General features: G+C 39.2%; 1 protein-coding gene across 1 annotated transcript in view; it reads right to left on the bottom strand.

The window, feature by feature from the left end:
* SCUBE1 (signal peptide, CUB domain, EGF-like 1) overlaps nucleotides 1-24033 on the bottom strand; it is a gene marked incomplete at both ends in the record, with an annotated part of 172554 nt that overhangs the window by 63574 nt on the left and 84947 nt on the right. The window contains one exon of the mRNA XM_009579193.1: nucleotides 4154-4270. Coding sequence (XP_009577488.1) covers nucleotides 4154-4270 — 117 coding nt within the window. The remainder of the gene's footprint in view (nucleotides 1-4153; nucleotides 4271-24033) is intronic.

Raw genomic sequence — 24033 nt, 5'->3', positions numbered from 1 at the left:
AAGAAAGGGAGCTAGGGACCACAGAACCCCTGATACGCACAATATAGGGGATATTAAAAAGTGGGTAGGAGGCAATGAGCAATAAGCATCCTGGGCCACTATGTCTTTTAATCCTCTGGCTCCCTTTCTGTCTGCATTAGCTGACTTCCGTGGGATGACTTGGTAGGCATTTAAAGAAATGAACTGCACTGTTTTGTCATGTGTAGCACAATAATCGACAGCATCAAATGAACCCAGCACCAAGCTGGGATCACCCAGTTACAGTGGTAGGAGAAATTAAATAGCATTAATTAGAGGGAGAATATGGAACTCTTTCTGCCTGGGATGTGTCTCTTCTCTTAGCTGACAAAAGCCTTCATGGGTTGGCTTATTAAGAGCCAAGTTGATAGGAAAGCTGAAGGGGAAAAAAAGGAGCATTCTCCATCGTGTGCCAACCCAGCTGAGGGAAGATTTGAGTTTGAGACTGGCTTTTAAAGAACAGCAAAAGGTTAATGAATTTTTATCCCAGCCACCATTAATACATCTGAAGGTCCCTCTAACTAGACCACAGACAGCACTTTTGCTCTTATTTAATTACAAGATCAGGTAAGTAATATATGTTAGGGAGAAAGAATCAGAGATAAAAAAGATTTTTTCAGCTTCCAGAAACCAAAACAATCTTCTGTTACAGTAGTCTTCCTATGGGCTATGCAGCTACCTGTACATATTTCGTGTTAAAACTTCCTCCACAACAATTTTTTTTCCAATTTTATTGACATTTGATATAAACCAGACTGCACTCTGCATTAACAACAGGAGCTTGATTCTTTGAGGTACAATGAATTCTCATTTCTCACTGAGCCTGTGAAAGAGGTCGACATGCAAAACTGCTGAAGGTAGGTCCCTTGCATTACTTGGAAATTGCTTTCCTGCACCTTCCATTCTCTGATACATTGGGAAAGGGCCAGGAGAAATACCAGAGTTTCAGTCCTGACTCAGTTCTGTACTCTGTGACTTGAATCCATCCCAGCTTTTATAATAGAACTATAGAATATGAAATATGATATTGCAAACAAAGTGTAGAACAATTAGTTACATTTAATAGGGTTTATTTGCCATCTTTTGGCAAATAAAGCATGTTTGCATATATTCCTTCTCAAAAAATTGCCTTTCCTTTTGTATGTATACTTGCCTTTTTTCTATACTAAGCAGTTAATGACATTCCAAACTACTAAACAAAAACCTGAGAACATCTTGGACAGTAAACTGTTTTTCCCATTGTATTTCTATACAATGCCTAAAACAGACTAGTCCTGATTTTTGAACAGAACCATCTAGGAATTTTTGTTATTTAGAAAAATAATATTTTTATTTATCTCATTAATTTAAAAAAAAAGTTCTTTCATTTACCTGATTCCCTTGTAAAAAACAAGGAAGAAAAGTGACAATAGATTTCCATAAAATACCAGTATAGTACAAGCGCAGTATTTAGGAAATCACCTACAAGTGAGCTAGAATTACAGATGATTAAATTACAAAATGTCCACCTCAAAAATGGACTGAAAAATTGCAGACTATCGAATAAAAACATTCTTTTTGGTCAACATTATTTGCTAAATTCAACCTAAACATATTAATAATTTTGCTCAACCCACAATTGCATTTTTTGGTTAATATATTAATTGTCCCTCCAACTTCTCTCAGCTTTTCTTACATGCCCTATCTCTCTACTTTCCTTTAACAGATAATGGTGTATCTTTCCCCCATATTAGAAATATAACCTCTCTTAAAATGATGCTTCTACGAAAAACCTCACTTGGAGATGCTGTGACACTTGATTGACTTGAAAACTCTGCCCAAGAAAGACAGGATATGACAGCTGCGTGATTCCCGAAGATGCTTGAAAGGGCATCCAATAGATAATCTATCGCACAGATGTAATGTTACAGCTAGAGGGAACAATGAACTGTGTATACGAGAAATTGTAGGCCAGTCAAATCAAAGAGAGTAAAGAGGAAAAAAATCATAGGAGAAAACTTGAGCTGATCACTTTTTTGTTTCCTGTAGAACTCAGAAGAAGGAATATGTGGACACTGAATTTCCCTACCCCAGCCTTTTCCAGGTTTTACCTATAAGCAAGAGGAGCCAAGAAGGCATCAATGTCACTCCACCAAAACGCTCACTTTCTCACTCAGAAGATGTAAATCTTAGAGAGCAGTCTTGACTAAGGGCTGCCTGCAAAAGCTACAGAAGAAGCTTCACTGGTCAGTTTAAGGGCAGGATTCTTTGTGCACGGATTTAAATGGGAAGTTACTTTAGCTTCAGGGAAGCAGAATCTAGCTCAGAAATCTCACAGTGCAATACATTAGACAAATATTATTAATTACAGTTAAATTAAATGCAAAACATATATTTTACCATTTTATGATGCAGCGTTATTTCCTAAAATGTCAATAAAGGTTAAAAAGAAATGGCCTGGTTGGTTTGTTAAACCATGTGAGTTAATTTCCAGTTGCTGCTTATTTTAAGAAAGTAAGAAAGAATCTGCAGCATCATAAAAATACAGATTCTGTTTCTTATATTTTCTTCTCATAAAAAAAGGGAAAGAAAAAAATGTGAAAGAGTTTAGAGCTAGGGTATTTGGTTTGAGGATCAGTTGAATATTTCATTTTGTCTGTAGCACTAATTATAGACTTGATTATTATATAAATATTGTTTCGTATTAGTTCCATGGCCAAACTTCTAAATTTAGAATTAATCTTTTTTTTCATGATGCAGTTTCAATAATAAACATTATGATCAAGTCTAGGTGTATGTTACAGTATTAAAATGCCTCCTTTTTAAGCACTCGCTGGGATCACTGTTACTGCTCTGCTATGGCTTAGCTAGTCTGCCTGTAAAAATGAAGATTTATTTTTATGTGGCTTGAACTAAAACGACTGATTTTTGATGTGTGCTCACCCTTAACTATTAACATTGTGTGCAATGGCAGTTTATATGTTTTATTTTCAAATAAACAGGCAAATGGACTGTTATTTCTATAAATACTAACAGGATCATGCCCAAGCACTGGGATTTTTCAGCCTGGAGCAAGAGGAAACCACACATTTTCTGTTTATTTTTGTGGGGTTTACTATTTTAAGTAACATCAAGCCCTGGAGTGAAGATATTCTGACATTTCTGGTTACTTTGAAGGAAAAAAGTCCCAATAGTTTCTTGGCAAGTTAGGTCAACTTATGCTAAGTCACTGAGTGATAAAAAAGTATTCTCTGTGACAACAATACATGCAATGTCCTCCTGGATGTCCATCACCAAGTCTCTTGCAATGGAGCTCAAAAGAAATACATAGGAAGATGGGAAAATTGTTGATGGAGCCCTGGTCCTACTAACATCTATCCAAATCTACTCAAGTGCATAGTGCCATTAAGTGTGATTGTGCAGGGATATTTGAGAACTGTCCCTGTCTTCTTAACTGAGAACAGATGTTGACAGTGATATCAGATGCTCTTTTCTGTTCTCTCTTCCCCTGACCTCAGTTTTAACCCATTCATGAAGACAAAATGCCAAGGTTCTTGTGCTGCCTTTGGAACAGTAAAATCTGAGCATCAGCTGTATGGTTTAGACCTGTGCACTAGTAAATGTTGTTTTGGTTTTCCTTTGTAGCTGGCTACTTATGTTTGGAAGGGGCAGAAATGGACAATTGTCTGGGTTTTTTTGAGCAATACCTCTGCATCTTTTGCTTGGCTTCACTTAGTAATAACCAGTTGATTATCTGCAGGTAACAAAGTACTGGTTGAGAATTTTAACTTGCTTTTTGAATAGACAAATTGACACACCATTAGATGACTGAGGTTTTACAAGGCTATGACTATCCTTTGAAACTGAAGGCTTTTTGCAGCCCAGAGTTGTTCCTCTAAATCTCTGGTCAGTTTACAGTTTGACCTCTCTATCTCATTTCTTTGCAGTAATAAAATCCTCTAATAAATATAGAGAAAAATGATTGAAATAGGTAAATACAGAAAAATTAGTGAAGGAGAAAGCTAATGAACTCAACTGCAATCACTATGCCACTATTGCCTTAACTTAAAAGTATTGATTAAATAACTGAATATTTACATCTTGTACTGGAACTGCTGAAGGCAAATGATGCATTGCAAAGCAAACACAAGCTGACCTTTGCACGTTTTCCCATCAGGCTGCAGGGTAAATCCAACTGGGCAACTGCATCGTACTCCTGTCGCGGTATCCTTGCAAGTCCGATCACAGCCTCCATTATTGACAGCACATGTTTCTGCAGAATGAAAGAAAAAGAGAGAGAGAGAGAGGGAGAAAGGGAGTGTAATGAAATGTTCTGGGGGAGGGGAGAGGCACCGACCCTTTGGGGCAATATTACAACATTACGAAAGCAATCTAAGTTTAAGCAAGCCAACTGAAGCAAGCTCTCAAGGTCATTAGGGCCCATGTACTGGTTTTGACTGGTAAATCATTTCCACAAGTCACGATTTCTTTCTCCCGCCAAACTGGTGTTTTTATTTATTATATTTAGTTAGTGCTTTTGAACTGTCTTAGACAATAGGATGGGTTATTACATATGAAACAAGTTTAAAAAGAAAAAAAAAGTGATTGCCTTTAAAAGCAGAACCAAACATTCAGTCTGTTTTGTATCAGTCAATGTCTAGCTGAGGCTTTTTAAAGGTTCATTTTTTTAAATGATGTTGTAGGCATAATGAACTTTAAAAAGCAGTGGAAAGCGAAGCAGAGTGCTAGACTTGGAACTGAGAATTTAAAATCCTTAGTTAAGAAAGAGTTAATGGAAAATGAACTACATATATCACTTTGACAAGAATCTACATGCCCAATCTGTTCTTACTGAACTACAAGCAAAAGGCATCTGGGTTTTGTCCACTTAAAGCTTTTTGCAAATTGAAAGGAGTTTGGAGTGGGTGGGAGGGCATAATTGAGGTCACTGAACCCATTCCAAGCTGTGTCATTGAAATTTCCCAGTGCTTGTAGTATGTAGAAGGGTGGCTGGGCAAACACAGGCAAGAGAAAGCTGCAATACTTCTGAGTTTTTACAACAGTGGGCAATGACTATCAGGTACCACTACATGAAAAAAATAATCTTCAACTTCATTACAGAAAAAGCAAAAACCCCGCCCTCATTGCCATTATTTTCTGTTACTCGTGTGTGCACATGTGCACACCGTACACATACATACGCACATACCCACACATCCATAAAATAGATAAAATGCAAGTGAAATGATTAACTTTGCTTTGATCCAGAGAATAGAGTGGATGTAAGGATGCCAATTTAGCACATCAGTTTGAACTGTGCATTTATCCGAAAAGTATTTACTTCAGAGAGCAAGTCCTTTTCATAGTATCTTTCTCAGTTGCTCTGGCTTTGATTAAATTAAAATACCCCCCTGCTCCCTAAGACTGCCATTATTCTACTCAGCTCACCTCATTCTGGCTTTCCCTAAAGAGGCTTTGTCATTACCTACTCAGATTTACAGACTCCTATTGCTAAATATTCACAGTCTGTGTCACAATTGTACCCTGTGGACAGGGTCTGACAATAAGCTATAGGATATACTAATCGGTAATTGCCTTAGAACAGTACATTGATCAAAAATTATTTACACAGAACAGAAAAGGCTTTATCTTTCAGTTGACTAGTACTCAAAGATTTTTATTTTAAAGTAGCCTCTGCTAATGCCCTGAAGGTGAACTTAGACTGGCCCTCTGGGGGGACTTCACTGCTTCAAAATAAGAAAAAAAAAGTGTAACTGTTTTTTTTTTCTTTTGCACTGGCACAGACCTCTACATCAGTTGTGGAATAAGCTGCTGGCGCTTATGAACAAACTGAAAGCAAGAGGTTGGGGCACACATGCATTAATAGCATGGGACAGAACTCTGCCAACCATATATATTCACACATGCTCTACTAGATAGATTTTAAATCTTTTATGCCATGTGTGCTATGTAATAACATCATGTGGAAAAAGCAAATCGGTATACAAATGGATTTGCATAACTGCTAGCAAGCACAGCTAACAAATGGATTGACATGTTTTCTGGAACAGTTTTCTGAAAATGGAGCTGACTCTGCAACTCCTTGTTTTCAGGCGGAGTTCTTGCTCACCTTAGGTACTACTTGCAGGACCTGAACATAGCTGTTTAAGTAATATAGTTCTGATTTTCATTTACTCCCCTGGGAAAGACTATTTTATAGACTTAGAGGCTGACACTGCTGCTTGAAGAACTCTTCTGTAAATGACAATGCTGGCATTTCCATTTTTATGTGGATGTGTGTCCTCAAAGGCCAACATATCAAATGATTTTATGTTTCAGAGAAGGGAAACCAAGTTTCAGGTCATTTAAAACTTTTTTACTTGGGTACAGTTTAATGGTAGGATGATTTGCTAGGAGTAAAGAGTTAAGATTAAAAAACAGGAAAAAGTGCTGAAGATGTACGTTTGGCATGGCACTGCAAAGAGCAGTAAATCTTACGTTAGCAGATTAACTTTGGCATATGAAGAGTCCTTTATTGCAGTTCATCAACACGAGATGAACATAAGCAGTAATATTTCTGCTTTCTGGATGACATCCAGTGAAAATGAATAGACACAACAATTTTTTTTTCCCATGGCATGGATGACTGGATCTATAGGGTAAGGGTCATTCAGTGAACAAGAGTTATTTCTATGTATAAATAGAGGGAATCAAGCCAGCTTTTCTTATTTTCACAGAGATTTAGTAAAACAAACCAAAAAGGATAAATACCCTTCAACTTTCCTGGTGACTCTGACTTTAATACATGACGAACTCTAACAGAATGAAGATCCAAGTGAGAAAGAGGACATTTGACAGTACCTCTAACATTTTGGATAACTGGAGAGATGTATTGGTGAAATTCCTTAAACTCAAGGTCGTGAGAAAACATTGGTAAAAGAAAGTGAATGTGAATAGCAGAATGTGGGAAAGAGGTATTATAAGCTACCTCAAATAGAACAGCTGAGGCCTATACACAACATAAACCAAAGCGCGTCACCACCTGTGTTTCTGTTAGAAATGACTTCAACTCATTCTTCACCTCACCACTATCTAACTTTAGTATATATTTGAAATGCAAATCCAAATTCTAGGTTTCAAATAAAGAGCAGAAGCAAATTACTTATTTCCAAGCTATCATGTTGGAGAAGCTATACTTATATGGAAGGGAAGGAACGGATGTTCAAAATTTGGATCAGATCTTCATGGTGATACTGATCCTACAGACCATTTTCCACTGTTTTTTTCTCTGTGAAAAGCAACCTGAGCATATTTATTACTCTTCTTTTTTGTTTGTTTCAGACTTTTTGGCACATTTCTGATGTTTTTTGTTCTGATGAGGGAGAGGAAAAAGAACTGGAAGACACAAATAAAGCAATGTCACGTAACTGACATTTAGATTCCTTCTGAATTATAATAAAACTCATCATTTGAAACTATTAAACTTTAGTGTGAACATAAAGTGATGTTTGCAGCCCCACTTACATCCTTATTGAATTCCCACCAGAAAACTCAGACAGAAACAGGGATCTAAAGAAAAGGACATCTATTTACATAAGGCAGTCTGGGACAGCTTACGTTGTGTTTTTCCACTGTAAGCTCATAATTCTGGAATAATCTTATGCATCTGCGCCCTGGATCTATACACAAGAAGTAACCAAAATCATTACCAACATGCTATACCTATAGTTTACTCAATTAGGATATTTGTTATTTTAACAATAGTCCATTGCACTATGGATATGCACTGCTTCTGGATATTAAAATATCCTACTAAAAAGCACAAGCTTGAGCTGTTGGTCCTTCAGCACTGGATCAAGAATGTTGACTAAGTTACCAGGTGAAGTTACACGGGTATTCAGTACTTTAATATGTCACTTCAGTGTCTGCAAGGGTTTGGCAGTGAAAGATCAGTTCTCCAGGTTCTAGTTCTGAAGTTTTTGAAGTAGTGGCAATAGAGCCTGGTCACTTTCTTAAAAAGAAGACTGACAACACCAGACAGGATTTATTTGGCTTTGAATACTATTAAATGCCTGAAACTCTGAACACATGTGTCATGGTTTGGGAACATTTCTGAAAACCTAAATTGCAGATTCTTTTATGAACCAGGTAAACATAACCATTCAAAATATAAGCTTCTATTCAAATCTGATTTTTGGAAGTGGCCAATTATTTCATAAAGCCATTGAAAAACTGCCTCGAAGACAGGTGTCTCCCAAATCTGCCTCCAATTTTTGTGACTTCATTTTATCTCTATGATCAAAAGAACATGATGTGATTTTAAGGGTATTGCTCAAAATCAGATGAATCTTGAAATCTTTATTATTTGCTTTGGCAGCCTGGGTCAATTTGAACTAAGACCAAAACCAATGTTTTAGGAACTGAGATATGGTGCAAAGCAGAACAAACTTATATAGGTCTATGGGACTAGAAAGGATACATCTGAAGATCATACAGTAATATATGTCTTAGTGAGGTCACTCTCTATAATCTTTGATAAGTCATGAGGACAGGGTAGGGTTCAAGATGATTGGACAAGGTAAACATCAAGAAAGGCAAAAGGGGGGATCTGGGGAACTACTGGCCAGCCAGCCTCACATCAGACCCCTGTAAGTTTACGCAGCAAATCATCCTGGAAGCCATTTGCAAGCACATGAAAGATAAGAAGATAATTGGGAACAGCCAGCATTGACTTACGGAGGGCAAATAATGCCTAATTAACCCAATTGCCTTCTACAATGACATGACTTACACTGTGGATAAGGGGAGAGCTGTGGATGTTTTTCACCTTAAGTTTGGCAAGTGCTTTGACATGGTCTTCCATAGTATCTTTATGTCCACAGCGGTGATAGATAGATTGGATAAGTGGATAATACAGGGAGTGGAAAATTGGCTGGACAGCTGGACTCAAAGGATTGAATCAGTGTACAAAGTCCAACGGGCAGTCTGTCACTAGAGCTATCCCTCAGCCTCAGCTAATGACATTAGGGCCAATACTGCCTAATGTCTCTACTAACAACCTGGACTATGGGATGGATGGCACTTTCTGCAAATTTGTGGATGATACCAAATTGGGGGAGTGGTCAATACATAGCAGAGACGGGCTGCTATTCAGAGGGGCCTTAACAGGTTGGAAAAAATAGCCTGAGGGGAACATTATGAGCTTCAATGAAAGGCAAACCCAAGTCCTGTGTATGGGATGCAATAATCCCATACAACAGAACAGGCTTAGAATTGACTGGCTAGAAAGCAGTTTTGAAGAAAACACTGGGGTCCCTGGTGGATAAGTTGAATGGAAGTCAGCAGTGTTTCCTTAAGGCAAAGAAGGCCAACAACATTGTGGCTTGTATTAGTAAGAGTACAAGCAGAAGATCAAGAGAAGTGACCCTACCCCTCTATTTGGTGCTTGGAGTAACAACATCTGGAGTGCTGTGTCCAGTTCTGGGCACTCCAGTGCAAGAAAGACAAGGACATACTAGAACAAATTCAACGGAGTCTACCAAGATCATGTTTAGGGGGCTGGAGCACATGACGAGGCTGAGAAGCTGAGAGCTGTTCAGCCTAAACAAGAGGATGCTCAGAGGAGATCTTATTTCTGTCTACAGCTAACTAATGGGACAGGATAAAGAAGATGGAACAAGACTTTTCTTGGAGGTGCACAGTGGAAGGACAAGAGGCAACAAACACAAGTTAGAATATGGAAAATTCCAGCTTGATACAAGGTAAAAATTTTTCACCATGATAGTGGTCAAACACAGGAACGGGTTCCCAGGGAAGCTGTGAAATCTACGTCCTTGGAGATATTCAAAACTCAACTGGACGTGGCCCTGAGCAACCTTATATAGTTGCCCTTTCTTTGAGCAGGAAGTTGGATTAGATGACCTCCAGAGGTCCCTTCCAACTTACATGAGTCTATGATTCAATGAAACTGATTCACATATCCTACAGAGACTAAAGAATCTGAGTTCCACTTTTACTATACTTCTGATGAAGAATACTGGAGAGGAAGAGGGAGAAGGGAAGTACCATGAACACAGCAAGCAGCATGTCAAATTCAAAGGCACAGTTCATGTCTACTCAGTATGCTCTTCAAGCTCAAGATCTCTTTGGAATCTGATACATTCATATTGCTGATACATATCGCCGATAAATATCTGATACATCTAGTATTGCCAATGATACTAAACTAGGAGGAGCTGTGGACTCCCTGGAGGGTAGAGAGGCCTTACAGAGAGATCTGGACAGACTAGAGAGCTGGGCAATTACCAACTGTATGAAATTTAACAAGAGCAAGTGCCGGATTCTGCACCTGGGACGGGGTAATCCTGGTTGTATGTACAAACTGGGCGACAAGAGGCTGGAGAGCAGTCCCATGGAGAGAGATCTGGGGGTTTGGGTTGATGGCAAGTTGCATATGAGTCAACAGTGTACCCTGGCAGCCAAAAGGGCCAACCATGTCCTGGGGTGCATCAAGCACAGCATAGCTAGCCAGTTGAGGGAGATGACTGTCCCACTCTACCCTGTACTGGTGCAGCCCCACCTCGAGTACTGTGTGGAATTTTGAGCGCCTCAACATAAGAAAGTCATCAAACTATTAGAGTGTGCCCAGAGAAGGGTGACCAAGATGGTGAAAGGCCTCGAGGGCAAGAGTTAAGAGAAGCAGCTAAGGTCACTTGGCTTGTTCAGCTTGGAGAAGAGAATGCTGAGGGGTGACTTCATCACAGTCTACAACTTCCTCAAGGTGGGCAGTGGAGGAGGCTGCTGATCTCCTCTCTCTGGTGACCAGCAATGGGACATGAGGAAATGGAATGAGCTGCGTCAGGGGAAGTTCAGATTGGACATTAGGAAAAGATTCTTCATTGAGAGAGTGATCCGTCACTGGAACAGGCTCCCCAAGGAAGTGGTCACGGCACCAAGCCTGTCAGAGTTCAAGGAGCATCTGGATCATGCTCTTGGTCATATGGTTTAGTTTTAGGTAGTCCTGCAAGGAACAGGGAGTTGGACTTGATGATCCTTATGGTCCCTTCCAATTTGAGATTTTCTATGATTCTGATTTTTCCAATAGGAAATGCTCATGTTCGGAAAGTTGGAGCATGGAAGTGGAGACCTAAATTTCTTCCCTAGCTTCCCGTAAGCTGCTATGTCACCCTTGGCAAATTACTTGCGTTGGAGCTCACAAGAAATTTTGTGATATATTGGTCTCCTCATGTAAAATAGATGCAGTATTTCCTATACTCCTAAGATCTTTCGAAATTCATTAGCACACATGCTCTATAAATATAAAATACCATTGTTTTCATTGCTACCAACAGTACAGAAATTACTACCAATAGTACCAAAATTAAAAGCAAGACTTGACACTCCCTACTCTTAATTTACTTTTTGCCCTGATAATATTTGTTCTTTTGTAAATGTAACTTCTCACAGGGATAAGAGATTTTCATCTTTTCTATCCACTTTTAAATTCCTTTAGATTAGCGTAATATGCAACAGGATTAATATGAAAAAGCATTATATAACGGGTAGGTTGGTGTCTCTGTTTTGTCTTAACCAAGGTCAGTCATTTTGGATTGGCTCTAATTATGTTCTACTTAAAAAATTAATCCCATAAACTATATCCCTATATCCCATATAGGTGCATAGACCTGCACCTATATGCAAAACTCTGCTTTCCCAGTCTCAGTCAACCTGCTAAAACATTTGATATACTGTTCAGTGGGATAAAAATTTGCTTAAGATAACATAAATACTCAAATTATTCTCTTAAAAGATAAAAAGATTTTAAAAACCTAAAGATGCTGTACATGGGTATAAGGAATAAAATGGACAAGTAACAAAGTGATCAAACATATTTTTTAAGAAGACCTAAACCGAAATAAGCTTCTTTGGGTGGTACACAAGAAGGTCATGTCAGAAAGAAATGCACCCTCTTTGCACTGTAAAGGTATAATCCTGCCCATCACACAAGAAGGCTGAGCCAGGTGGCAGTCATAAAGAGCCCTCAGGAAAAGATGTTGAATATGGGCTTATACTATTACTGTCTAAAAGCACAAATGCCATTTTGCAGTCACTGTGCCATTGTGCAGGCCACTGAGATATCAGTCAGTGTAGTCTATTTCTACTGTGTTGACCTGTGCTGCTGTATCCTGAGAAAGATACAAGACAGAGGAGTGCTATGCATGAAGGAAGATGATCTTAATTTCATGTTATGCCCAGAGTGTATAAAAAGTATAGAAATATTGCACTAGTGATCAATGTCACTTCCCTTTGTCTGATCAATACGCAGCTCTATCACGAAGAGCCTTTCAGCCACGAAACATGAAAGCAAAACAAAGCCATCTAGCATCAAGGTGTTTCCTTTGGAGATACGGAGAAGTGATTCTGTGATCTTTTCTGTTACCCAGCATGGCAGTCTGCAGTCAACAGAATCCAGAAGCCCTATTTGTTTTCCAACTCTTGATCATGACTGGAAAGAGCGGAGAACAACTGTAAATGAAAGCTGTTTTCAATAATGTGTGTATAAACATGCAAAGAAGCCTTACAGAAGACCAAAAATGGTCAGCTGTAGTGAAAACAAAAGAAATCATATATAGCCTCAAGTGAAAATGAAGTCATCACCTACATTCAAGGAAGTCTTGCAGTAGCTGCTGTCTTGATCATCTATCTCTTAGGAAAAGCATGAAAGGGACAGTCAACGGCACCTTCTTCCACAGAAAAAGTTGTTCTTGGAAGAAATGAAATGAAAAAATTCTGTATAGCTAATGATTGCCATCTCCTCTGAATCAGAGAGGAAGGTTAGACTGACCTCCTGTCTTAAGGCCTCGTGCAGAGGAAAAGGATTTTTTGCAGCAAAAGGTAGGCAATAAAAGATTAGGTTTGGTCACATCCGTAGGTTTATGACATCAAACTCCAAAGACAGTGAAATCCATACACTGCAAAATGTGCAGTGTGTGCCCTCTTTTCTCACTAATTAAAACAAATTAGTAATTAGTAACTGGTTTGAAGGTAATTGCTGGTGGAAACATGGAGAAGCAGGTTTGTGCTGATTCTCAAATTTAAAAGGCCATTGAGGTGTTTAATGCTGTCTGAAGACACAAATCTGGGCAATGCCTGAGAAGAAGAGATAGCAGTCCCCCAAAACAAAGAATATTTTCTAAGTTTGCCAAATTTCTGTAAACCATTTAGGTCGACATGGTAAGAAGTAAGTACAGCTGAAAGGAAGACATCAAAGGGGAATGCTCGTTTTCCCTACCTAGTTCCTATGATTGGCCAAATGATAACACTGACCACAGAGCAAGTTAAAGCAAACTAGTAATTCAACTGCCTTTCACTCGGAATTCATTTGCAGTAGCCTAAAGCTAACTGGGGTCAGCAGAAATAGGGTGGCTGGGCTTTGCTCCCAAAATCTGTATCACGTTAGAGAAGCTTATTTTGACCCAACTTTTATGCCAGTCAAAGAGCAATTCATGATGGAGCAGTCTGGAGCTGTGAATCAGGTCCTATCAAGTAGGTCATAGCCCAAACAAAGTTATGAGTAATAATACTCAGAGTGTAATCGTATCTACTTCTCACTTGTTCTCAATTTTGCACAAGATCTGAACACAGTATCTTATGCTCAGAGTAACTGTCTTAAACTCAGGGCTCAGACACATGAACAAGTCAATCTTGATGTAACTGAAAGCTAAAGGTTGCAAGCGGAACGGCAGCTTCAGAGCACTCACCGTTTTAGCCAGTGCAACTATGAGGTATATCGATTACCTTAGACCATTTTTTTCTAATGAGGTGCCTGTGAAGTAATACTGCCTGGCAACTGGAATGGCAAAAAGGGTTAAACTACTAGCAATCTGTTCCTCAGCAGATGTGCTGTAACTAAACCTGTTGCAAACTGCTACTGTGTCTGAACCAAGAGATAACCTGTTTACCTATCCTAAACATATAAAAATAAGTTGATTTGCCTGTATTTAATTCACAGTGAAACACAAACTGACTCTCCAGGCTATGTGTACAAGACAGGAAAACTTATATATTTGAACAAGTGAGGAAAGATTAAGTATATCTGTGAAAGTAAGCCAAATTTCTGGTAATCTGTAAGTATGAATACTGAAAAGCTGAAAAATGCCCTGTTAATGTTCACCACCTTGATAGCTATCACAAGAGTTGCCATTCTCTCCTCATTTGCTTTATGTCCTGCACCGATTCCCAACGGATTTTACAGTACATCTCAGCAGAAATGAAATTGCAGAACCAGTCCTAGATAGTGCACTCAGGATATCTGTGAGTCCTATCTTAAATTTAAACTGGATTTATTTTTTTAAGTAAGATTTCAGAGGAAACTGCCAGGAATTGGGTGATTCTTTTAAGAGGGAAAAAAGTACATACTCATGATTGTTTTTATTTTGAGAAGGCCTAATTTTAAACCATTAATTCCCATCACCTGTAATGATTCTTTGCACCACTGTAGCATTTTGGAGCCCTCATAAGGACCAACACCAGGACTCTGTAGTGCCAGCTACTATTAAGTTACAGTTACGAAACAGCGATGATGCTAAGGTATTAGAGAAGTTCTATGGGAGGGCCAGATCCTGCTCAGCTGAGTGGTACTGGCTCCCTCACCTCAAAGAATGTTGAACTCATTCAGTTTAACACAAAAAGTATCTGGAATCAAATTAGCCCATAACTTGTATCTCATCTCCTCTCACACCTGAAAATGCTCTTTGCTCAGTCTGGCTCAAAGGTAGCCTGTGCTCACATCTCATCTGTTTCCTTCACGTTGGTGCCACAGCACAATCTCCACCAAACACAGCTGTTTCTGAATTCCAGGTATATTGGGTTTTTGCACAGTACACTCCTCTTAACATTTATGTTATATAGGAGAATCTTACAAAAATAATTTTAACCACTAGTGGCATCACTGCTGTATGCAGGTGAACTGCATGACCATGCCTAAGAACAAAGACTGTTTAATTGGATAAAAACCCTACTTAAAACCCACTCAAATTCTGACGAAAAATACACAAATTCTAAAAGCCTGAAACTTGGAAGAGATTAAAACTTAACTCAGGAAAGGCAATTTTAAAAAAAAAATTCTGTTGATTATACAGATGAGCTTGCCTTTAAGTAAGAGGGAATATGCAGTATGAGTAAGAAAGCAATGAGGCAGAGAACACATGATAAGACTGCTGCTGCCATCCATAAAAAGAATTTTACTGCAAGTGGCAGTACATGTGGTATATGGCATGAGATCAGGGTACAAGGAGGGACCCAAAGGACAACAAGCACAAGTTGAAACTAAACACACAAGTAAAATATTTGAATTTTCAGTTAAGTGAGAACTATGTTATTCTCATGCAAATTATGCTCTGTGATGGTCAAAGGATAAAGAAAGAGCATTCAGAAGACTATAATGAAAGAAACAAATAGCTGTGAACAGATGAAGGAGAAACTGAAAGAGCTTCATGTTCAGGGAATGAAAAAGGTGAGACAGAAAGGGTAACTTGCAGGATGTGGAATTCTTCACTCCGTTATGCTTGTCTCCTCATTTCCTTGCAATTTCATGATTGGTAGAATTTTATTTGCATGAAAATAGAATGAGAATTCTGCACTGCCACATATGGAATGTGTGAAGAAATGATAAAGTGAATCTTGCACTGAATCATGAATCCCACAGCTCTCATTTCAGAAAAGTTTGATTTCTCTTCAGGGAACATTACATATTTAGGGAAAGTCACGTGATAGATTGGATCAGGTGTTTTATAAGCACCGGATGAGTCCAGTCCTCTCCCTTAAAAATAGCACTATTAGTTGTGACTGTGGTGCTTTTTCTAAATAGAGAAGCTGCATTTAAGAAAAACTGAAATGCTCAGAACTTTGTGAAGGAGCAGTATCTCCTGACCTTGGACAAATCCTTGCATTTAAAATGGAAAAGCAAAACAATGGAAGGTATTGGTAGGAATTCTGGATAAGGTCAGAGTCTTTATCATCAGCAAAGAAATGAAGAAAAGGGATTTTTACAGGAAGTAGCACACCATTCACAAACTCAATGAATAAAAGTGACGATAACTCAAGATGAAAGGAACTGCCCTTGGGAGAGAAAGAATGCATGAATGACCCTCAGGGATTCCTTCCCCCCGTTTTCTATGATTTCATAAAGTGAAGCAGAACTGACAGAAAGAGTTAAAGTGAGGTCTTGGTTTCACAGTTAGTAACTGAGTTAGAGATCCTCCTGGCAATATGCCTGTAATAGTACGTTTTAAATGCTTTATTGATTAAAGCACAAAAAGATTGTGATGCATACAGAGCAGCACACTTGGCTTTCTAACAGTGAGCATTTCTAAGTCAGATAAAAGCAATTCAGAGAAATAAAAACATATTTTAAGTCATTTGAAAGAGTCCTAGGAGGCAGTACAACAAAGCTAGGAACTGAAGTACATATTGAAAAAGGTGCTCTTGGCTTAAAGTGACCCTTGGTAGGCTGTAACTATGATAGACGTTAATTGCTTTGGAAGAACACTTGAAAACAAACACTAGCTTGTCCATCTCCCTGCTCTTCAAGACAGAAAACTGGGAGTATGATCACCTGGAAACTCTCATTCCATTTTGAAAGAGAACCAAAAATGAAGTCTGCAGAATCCATTTTTAATTCACATTGGAATAAAACAACCTAAGACTTTTGGAAATTTTTGAATGGAAAACCAGAGCTCTTAACACTCTTTATTCCAATGGCTTGGTAGTTAGGGCATTACATGCCATTTTAGAAACACAGGTCCCATTTTCTATTCTTTTACGCTTATTGAAACTGAAGAATCCCAAGCCCTTATCAGGCTATCGGTTATCAATACTGGCCACAAGGGTAGAGCACCTTCATGAGGCAATAATGAATTAGTCTGAATTTACGGCCCAACATTTCCTTTGAACATGGGTGGCAAATCACCATGAAAGGGTCTTTGGTATAATTTCCTCACATTTCAAATGAATGTTCTAACCAGACTACTGTGTACATTCTGTGTCCCTATTTCTGAAGATCATTCCAGGCAAAAGCACTGTGAAAAACAGTCTTCACACAAAACTTACTTTCAAGAAAGAAGAAAGGCTTTTGCCAGAAAACTTTCATCAGATTAAAGGTAAAGAATGCATAGCTTCAGTAAGTTATACAGTTCTACAACTCCTTCCTGATCTGCAAAGGAGCTAAATATGGTTCCACCACAGGGTCCTGAAATCCAGAAAATGGTGTATTTCCATATGAACTACACAATCATTGTATGTTTTATTCACTAATTTTATACACTAATTTTATACACTAAGAGATTTGTCTTTGGAGAAGTGAACCACCAGAAGTGAGATCTTTGGATGACTGAAGGGATGACCAAGGAAGGTTTCCATATTGATATGATGTCATTTTACGCTTGGCAGGAGAAAATAACTTTAATCATGACACTCTGGTAATTCTAGTTAGCTTTGTGGATTCTATTTTCCTGTAATCAAGAAAGAGCTGTATGTCTCTGCGGAAAAGAAAACAGTGATTCAAAGAGATTAAGTCCTGAAATTCCTAACAGACAAAACAGCAGACTGGAGGCAACAGCTTGGGTCAGGTAGGCACAATGGACTAGAAAGTCCACAAGAACAGTTACTCTCTGATTCAAAAAAACATAAGCCATAATACCCCCTTGCTGTTCTACCAAGCTTACGGTCTTCAGTAGAAAAGACCATAACCCTCAAATTTGCAGTGTGGCATAGGGAGAGGCAGAAGTAAAAAGATGACTGCATACTAGAGAAATTAAAAGGTTTTTATCTGTTATTCATATGCATGTTCATACAGGGCATAGATCCTTGCAAGTTAAGACCTGAGATTTTTTAGCCTTAAGACCACACAGTCCCATACCATCAGTTCTTCTCAGCTCTGGAATCCCAAGAATTTCCAGGTGGATTAGGAGCAAGAAGGGGAGAAGGATGGCTGACCATATGAATGTGCATATGGACAATGCTTCTGAAGCAAGTGACCTTGCTTTCTCCTCCCATGGTTATCAATATGAAGTTCACACACTGGGTGTGTTCCCTCTCTAGTCCCTATTTTATGCAAGCTACCTGAAGGAGGATCTTGATTCACCAGAAACAGGGAATGTAGAGGACTGCTCTGCTAAGAGCTGCATAATGCCCAGAAGCCTCTGTGAGGGGCAACTGCAGAAGCAAGGATGGTGCTTCAGATGGCTTTTCTGCCTTGAACTCCTGGGGAGTATGTTCAGCTCACATCTGATGGTCCTACCTCTGCTCATTAACAATCAGGTCTGACACAGTCTGTTACCTGCAGTGATAATCCGGGGTGGAAATAGCTATAACTAGGTACCTTCCTGCCACTGAGGCAATCAGGTGAGGGGTGCTCCTAAGGATCTGCTCCCAGACAAATAAAAGTCAAAGCATGCTTGATGTCCAGAGTGAATAGGGCAGGCTAATCCTTAGATAATTGTGGTTTAGCAAAAAATACCGTATGACTGATTATTAAGCTCAGATGACTCAAGATATATAAAGTTGGGTACCACTTTAGGTTCAAATGTGTAAACCTCATGTAAGAAGGATCAGCTCTGAAGTTATAAATCTCTGTGCCTATTGGTTGTAACAGATGCTAAAATGTTTGCCTTTGCTGCAAATGCAGTAAGTCGTGACCATAAGCTCAAATTGTGTTTTTTTTTAATATGATGTGAGCAGCTCATTAAAATCCATTGTAGATACTGGGCTAAAAATCTCCTGAAATCAAAACAGCTTTGGCCAGGACAGGATAAACACAGTTACCTTTGCTGATGTTTGTAGGTACCTTCAGGAGGCACAAAACTGGATGAAAAAGCTGACCAGCACACAGAGAAAGGAGTACTGGCATGTCATGAAAGTGGCTGAAGCAGGACCTGCATTTGTGGTCTACCTGTCCGAACTGGCTCTGGCTATCTCCTGCAATGTTTGAGATGCTTGGAGTTGAACTGATAGTGGAAGTACACATTCCAAAGCAAGTCCACATTAAGGCAAAAAAAGGGATGATTCTGTTCCATATAACATGCAGTGATGTTCTCTGTCACAAGCTAATCCATAGGAGAGATGCCCAAATTGCAATTTCCACAGCTCACATCTCTAGTGATTGCTGTGGAGAGGAAATGGTCTTAGTGGACTGCATGCTCGGCTCTCCAGGCAGGTAGCCGGATGCTCATTATAAATGGCTGGAAGGCTACTAAAAATGGAAGAGGAGCCATCTGCAGAAGTAAAATGATTCTTGCCACAACAAGAGAAAATACAGAACTAGTGAAAATACTACCTTATTTTCTGGTTATGTGCCATGAATATAGACAGACCAAATCTCTGCCTGTAAGCCACTCTTAGGAAATCAGGGATGGAATGTTATTTAGGTATACATACAGCATACCCCAGCCTGGCAAAGCTGGTCCTTGTTGGTGTGATTTTCCAAATGAGTTGAAGTGCTTCCTACACCACAGAAACAATCTAGGCAGAAGTAAACTTTAGCAATAACAAAGTCCAGGACACTTCCAATGCACTTTAAAGTTTATACAAGCACTTCAATTGATGGTAAAATAATTTGTAGGGATCTTGGGAGCCAGAGAATTACATTCCTGTATCTGAGGTGGGCTGCAAATAGCTTTATTGATGACCAAAGAAGTCAGTGTCCAATGGCAAAACCTTAAGCTGTCCTGACACACAATGAGTTGAACACGTCTTGTGAAGGAATGAATTTCAGTGTAGAGTTTGGGTTTCTGAAGACACTTGTAGCGATGGCATTACTGCCATTTGCACCATTATCCTGGCCTTAAGCATGCAAGGGAAATTACTGTGCTTCCTTAACTTCAAGATGGGCTCAATGTCCTGTTGCTCTTTGCTATACTGAAAAGAACTTTGTAAAACTCTCTTCTTGAGACAAGAAAGAACCAACTTTATATCTTCTAGGGCCAGAGGAAGAACATTTTATTGCCAAAGTGAGTTCTTACAACAGTGATCTCTGGAAAGAATGGAAAAGGTGGATTGAAGGTGAGGGAGAGAAACATAGCCTTTGCAGTTGTTCTTAAGTCACTAGGGTTCAAGCCCAAATGAACCTGATCCATTTGACTACTAAAGAGTACGGGGAGGGAAATGAAACATGGTGGGAAATGGGTCAGGCCCACCTCTTCAAAAAGTGCTGATCAGAGGGTAAGATCTAAGAAACGTCCTGGATAGAACATCATGGTTGTGTCGCTAAAGCACCTTAACGATACATGCAGTCTAATAAGGCCTGTGATGATCACAATGTAGCAAGTGACTGCATTTTTGAAGACAATATAAAAAATATATCATAAAATTTCTTGGTTCTAAGAGTTGATGTAAAGAGTAGCCAAAGAGCAAAGCATTACCTTTGATTAGGAGATGAGGACTTCTTGAGTCTTAAGACCAGACAGTTCTGCAGTTCTGGTTCCTTGAAGAAAAAGTTTTCAGCTGCCTGTCACATCTTTGTAAGCAGTTGACTTGTTTGTAATCAGGCAGCCCAATGGCATAACTGATGCTATAAAATCTATTTTTGTGTCCACGGTATCAAGTTCTATGTAAAGGAAAGCTTCAAGGTATCAACAGACAATTGCTCTATGAAAACCCTATAGCCTTTTCAAGCAAAAGACAGCGCCCAAGAAGAGAGTAATATTAAGCCAGTGAGACTTGATAATTTACAATATATATAATGATAAAGCGCTAGACTACTGGATGACTCACCTTCACAGTTGTAGACTGGACTTACGAATTCTATGCAGGGCTGCAATAGCAAAAAGAGGTTTGGAAACTGGATACATGAATAAAAGCAACTTTCATGGCTGAAGATGTGACACTGGACAAAATATTTTGAGGGTATGTGTATTAGCAGGATTAAGTGGAAATCTGGAAAACTTCTAAAGTTTTGTGCCCACACTAGAATGGCTTTCATCCAGGTAGGCAGGGCATGATATACTGTGTTTCAAACTGATGCTGGATTCAGACTGAACAATATGTGAAATGCATTAGCACACTCCTCTAATCAGGTAGGGCAGTCTCATGCTATGATGCTATGACAGGAAAAACAGTTCTGGCAAATAGGTTCTTGAGGAAAAGAAGGTAAAGGAAAGTGGGGAGGTCTCTGTGACTGCCCCTAAGAAATACACTGAAAATATTTTCAGAAAAGATTGTGTTGTACCATACAAAACAGAGTTTTGAACATAATTTTAAGAGCTGAAAGCAGTGCTCAACTAACTGCAAGATAAACTATACCAGATGTTTAAGAAGACCTGAAGACATTGGTTGTGCCCTACTGATTTATAGTAAGTGCAAAGTGTTCTGCAACACGGTGGATGTAAACGTACATTACAGATAATGGTAACGCTCTAGTTTTAAATGCTTGGATGTGTGCACTTCTGCAGGATGAACATGCACTTTCCTTCCTAATCTACAGAATGTACATGGCTCAACGTCCAGTTTATAGTACCCACCACAGAACTCTGGCAGATAGCAGAACCTCACCAGAAGCCCACCTGGAGTACAATTAAGGCGGCACTCCCTTCCACTCTACAATGGCAGTGGCCCAGGGGGAAGTGAAGAAAATGTAAATGAGCTGTATGAACAGCAATATGGTGCAACATTCACTGATCAGAGAAAAGTCATTCAGTGCCATCTCTTTAATGAGAGCGCTCTTTACTCTGAAGCCTAGTGTTTTTCTCTGAACAGGGGAGATAAAGGACAGCTGGAAGCCCTCAGGGTCTTTCCGAACATTATGAAAGAAGTTGGATGAAAATTCCTAGGACTCATCGGATGGCTCTAAAGGAAGGTTTCTTGTAGATCATCAGAGAAGACCAGTTTCTTGTCTGCCCCACAAGATCCAGATAAAAATGCATCTAACAGGAAGGAAGTGTATTTATCTACTTTTCTGTATTTAAGATTTAGCCACAAGTCACAGGACCACACCATGACTAGGACACATGCCCCTGTAAGAGGTGGCGAGTCTTGCTGTAGCAAAATGAGTGGCATAGGCAGTTATGTCTGACAGCAGTCTTGTTCTCCTGAAGTAATTATGCAAGCTTATTCTTAGCCTTGGCTGATATTAAGGGTTATAAAGATTATAGTAATTTTAATAGCATGCAGCAAATGACAGGGGACTAGAAATTATCATCTCAGGGCTTGCAATTGAAGGCATCTTTCATCAGACTACTAAAATTACATGAAGTCATCTACTTTTCCTACTCTCCCAAGACTGCCTGCAGGAGGGTCAAAAATCACAGTCCATTTACAAAAGCTGATAACAAAGTTTCCTGAGGAGCCTTCCAGTACTTTCTAAAACAGATGTTTAGAAAGCATCTGAAGACACATGGAATTTCATGGAAATGCCACTACAACTTTTGAAATGTAGTAAGACTCCTTTAAAAAAATAAACTGTGGATTTTCTGAGCATCAGAAATAAGTAGAAATAAACAAGTAGAAAAGTCCCTAAGTAATAAGCCACCCACTCAGATCTCACTTACTAATTAAATTTCTTTTCAGCTCTAGCTAATGTTTTTCTAAGGAATCAGTTGTTCAAACACAGCATGTCCATAAGCTCTCAGCTCCTGGCTGATACCTGCTAATACAGGAGGTGCTGAAGAGTTAAACAATGTATTTTGCAAACTGGATTTTTAACTATCTCCCTAAACCTATTTCTAGAGTTATGTTCAGCGTGGAGCTTGCAGACCTGGTGTAACTAAGAAGCTTGTCGCTTATCGTAACTTTTTAATTCTATTTACCTGGACTCCTGTAAGCAGTGTGAGCTTATTTTCAGGTTGGATAATTACTTTTATCACAGGGTGAGGCAGCAGCGCAATGCACTATGTTGCTCAGTCCCTCTAATCCATATTGTACATACACGTTAGGAGCTGGGCAAACTCAGCATTTAAACCTAGAAGACTGGATTTTCCAGCGGTCTAGAGGCCCTTTGCACATTTTTTTTCCTGACTTCCTGTGAGACTGTGGGTCTACTGAAATTACAGCTAAAAGTGTTAATGGCACCTTTAGAAAGCAAGATAAGCTGCCTCATAGCTTTTGTTAGCTTAAATTAATTTCAACAGTGCATCATTAAACAATAAATTGATATAGGGCACTTGCTAGGTCTGCAAACTAACTGCAAATTAACAATCATAGATAATCTAAAAATGAAGGAACATATGCCCAGGTTTTCACATGAGGGAAAATATTTTACCTCAATATTACCATCTAATACCATTTCAGAGTTATAACACCATGCCTACACAGTGGTTGTATGCTGGCCTGTGGTTAAGCTTATGATTTGTCATGGGTGACAAGATACAAGTGATATGGAAACTTTATAAATATTGTCACCTACTGCAACTAATAGCCCAGCAATCAACTAAATATTCAAAGTGAGACTTCTGGTCTCCTAGCATTGGTCCTTACAGACAGGTGTGGATGCTTACAGCCAGAGCCGAGCTTGCCAAGGGCTAGCAGGACAGAGTCTGCAATGGACTCAATGGTTTTAAGAAATGAAATAGCGACCAGAAGGGAAGAGAGCAGAATCTTGTCCTGCCAGAATCTCTTCTGCGGGTGAAGAATCCCTATCCTGTCAACGGTTCATTGGGTACATCTCACCAATGCTCACTATGTTTAAAACCCAGTGGAAATAATTGTATGTGGCGAGTAGGGCATCAGAATGGAAACTACAGAGTAATAAACCACCTGAAAACCTCCAAACCGCTGGCATCATTCAGCAGTCTGTGCTATCCTGTACTCTTTGTCACGTGAAAAGAGTCTAGCAGAGGTCCAGCCACTCTACCCTTTCTATTCCCAAAAGGTCATTCTCACTAATGGTCATAAATGTAACATGAAGAAGACAAGCACAAGGGTGTGCAATGGGTTAACTGAGAGCAGAAGCTAAAGAATTATCTTCATTGTTCAATGCACTTCCTCGTGGCTTCCACTCTCAGGCTCCAACAACACAGAGAAACAAGCCATGCTTCAGTCTTGAAA

Source organism: Fulmarus glacialis, unplaced genomic scaffold, assembly GCF_000690835.1.
Source record: "Fulmarus glacialis isolate BGI_N327 unplaced genomic scaffold, ASM69083v1 scaffold7086, whole genome shotgun sequence".
In the NCBI taxonomy this organism is placed as follows: Eukaryota; Metazoa; Chordata; class Aves; order Procellariiformes; family Procellariidae; genus Fulmarus; species Fulmarus glacialis.
The sequence above is the reverse complement of the archived record's forward strand: the minus strand, read 5'-3'. Positions and strand labels throughout refer to the sequence as shown.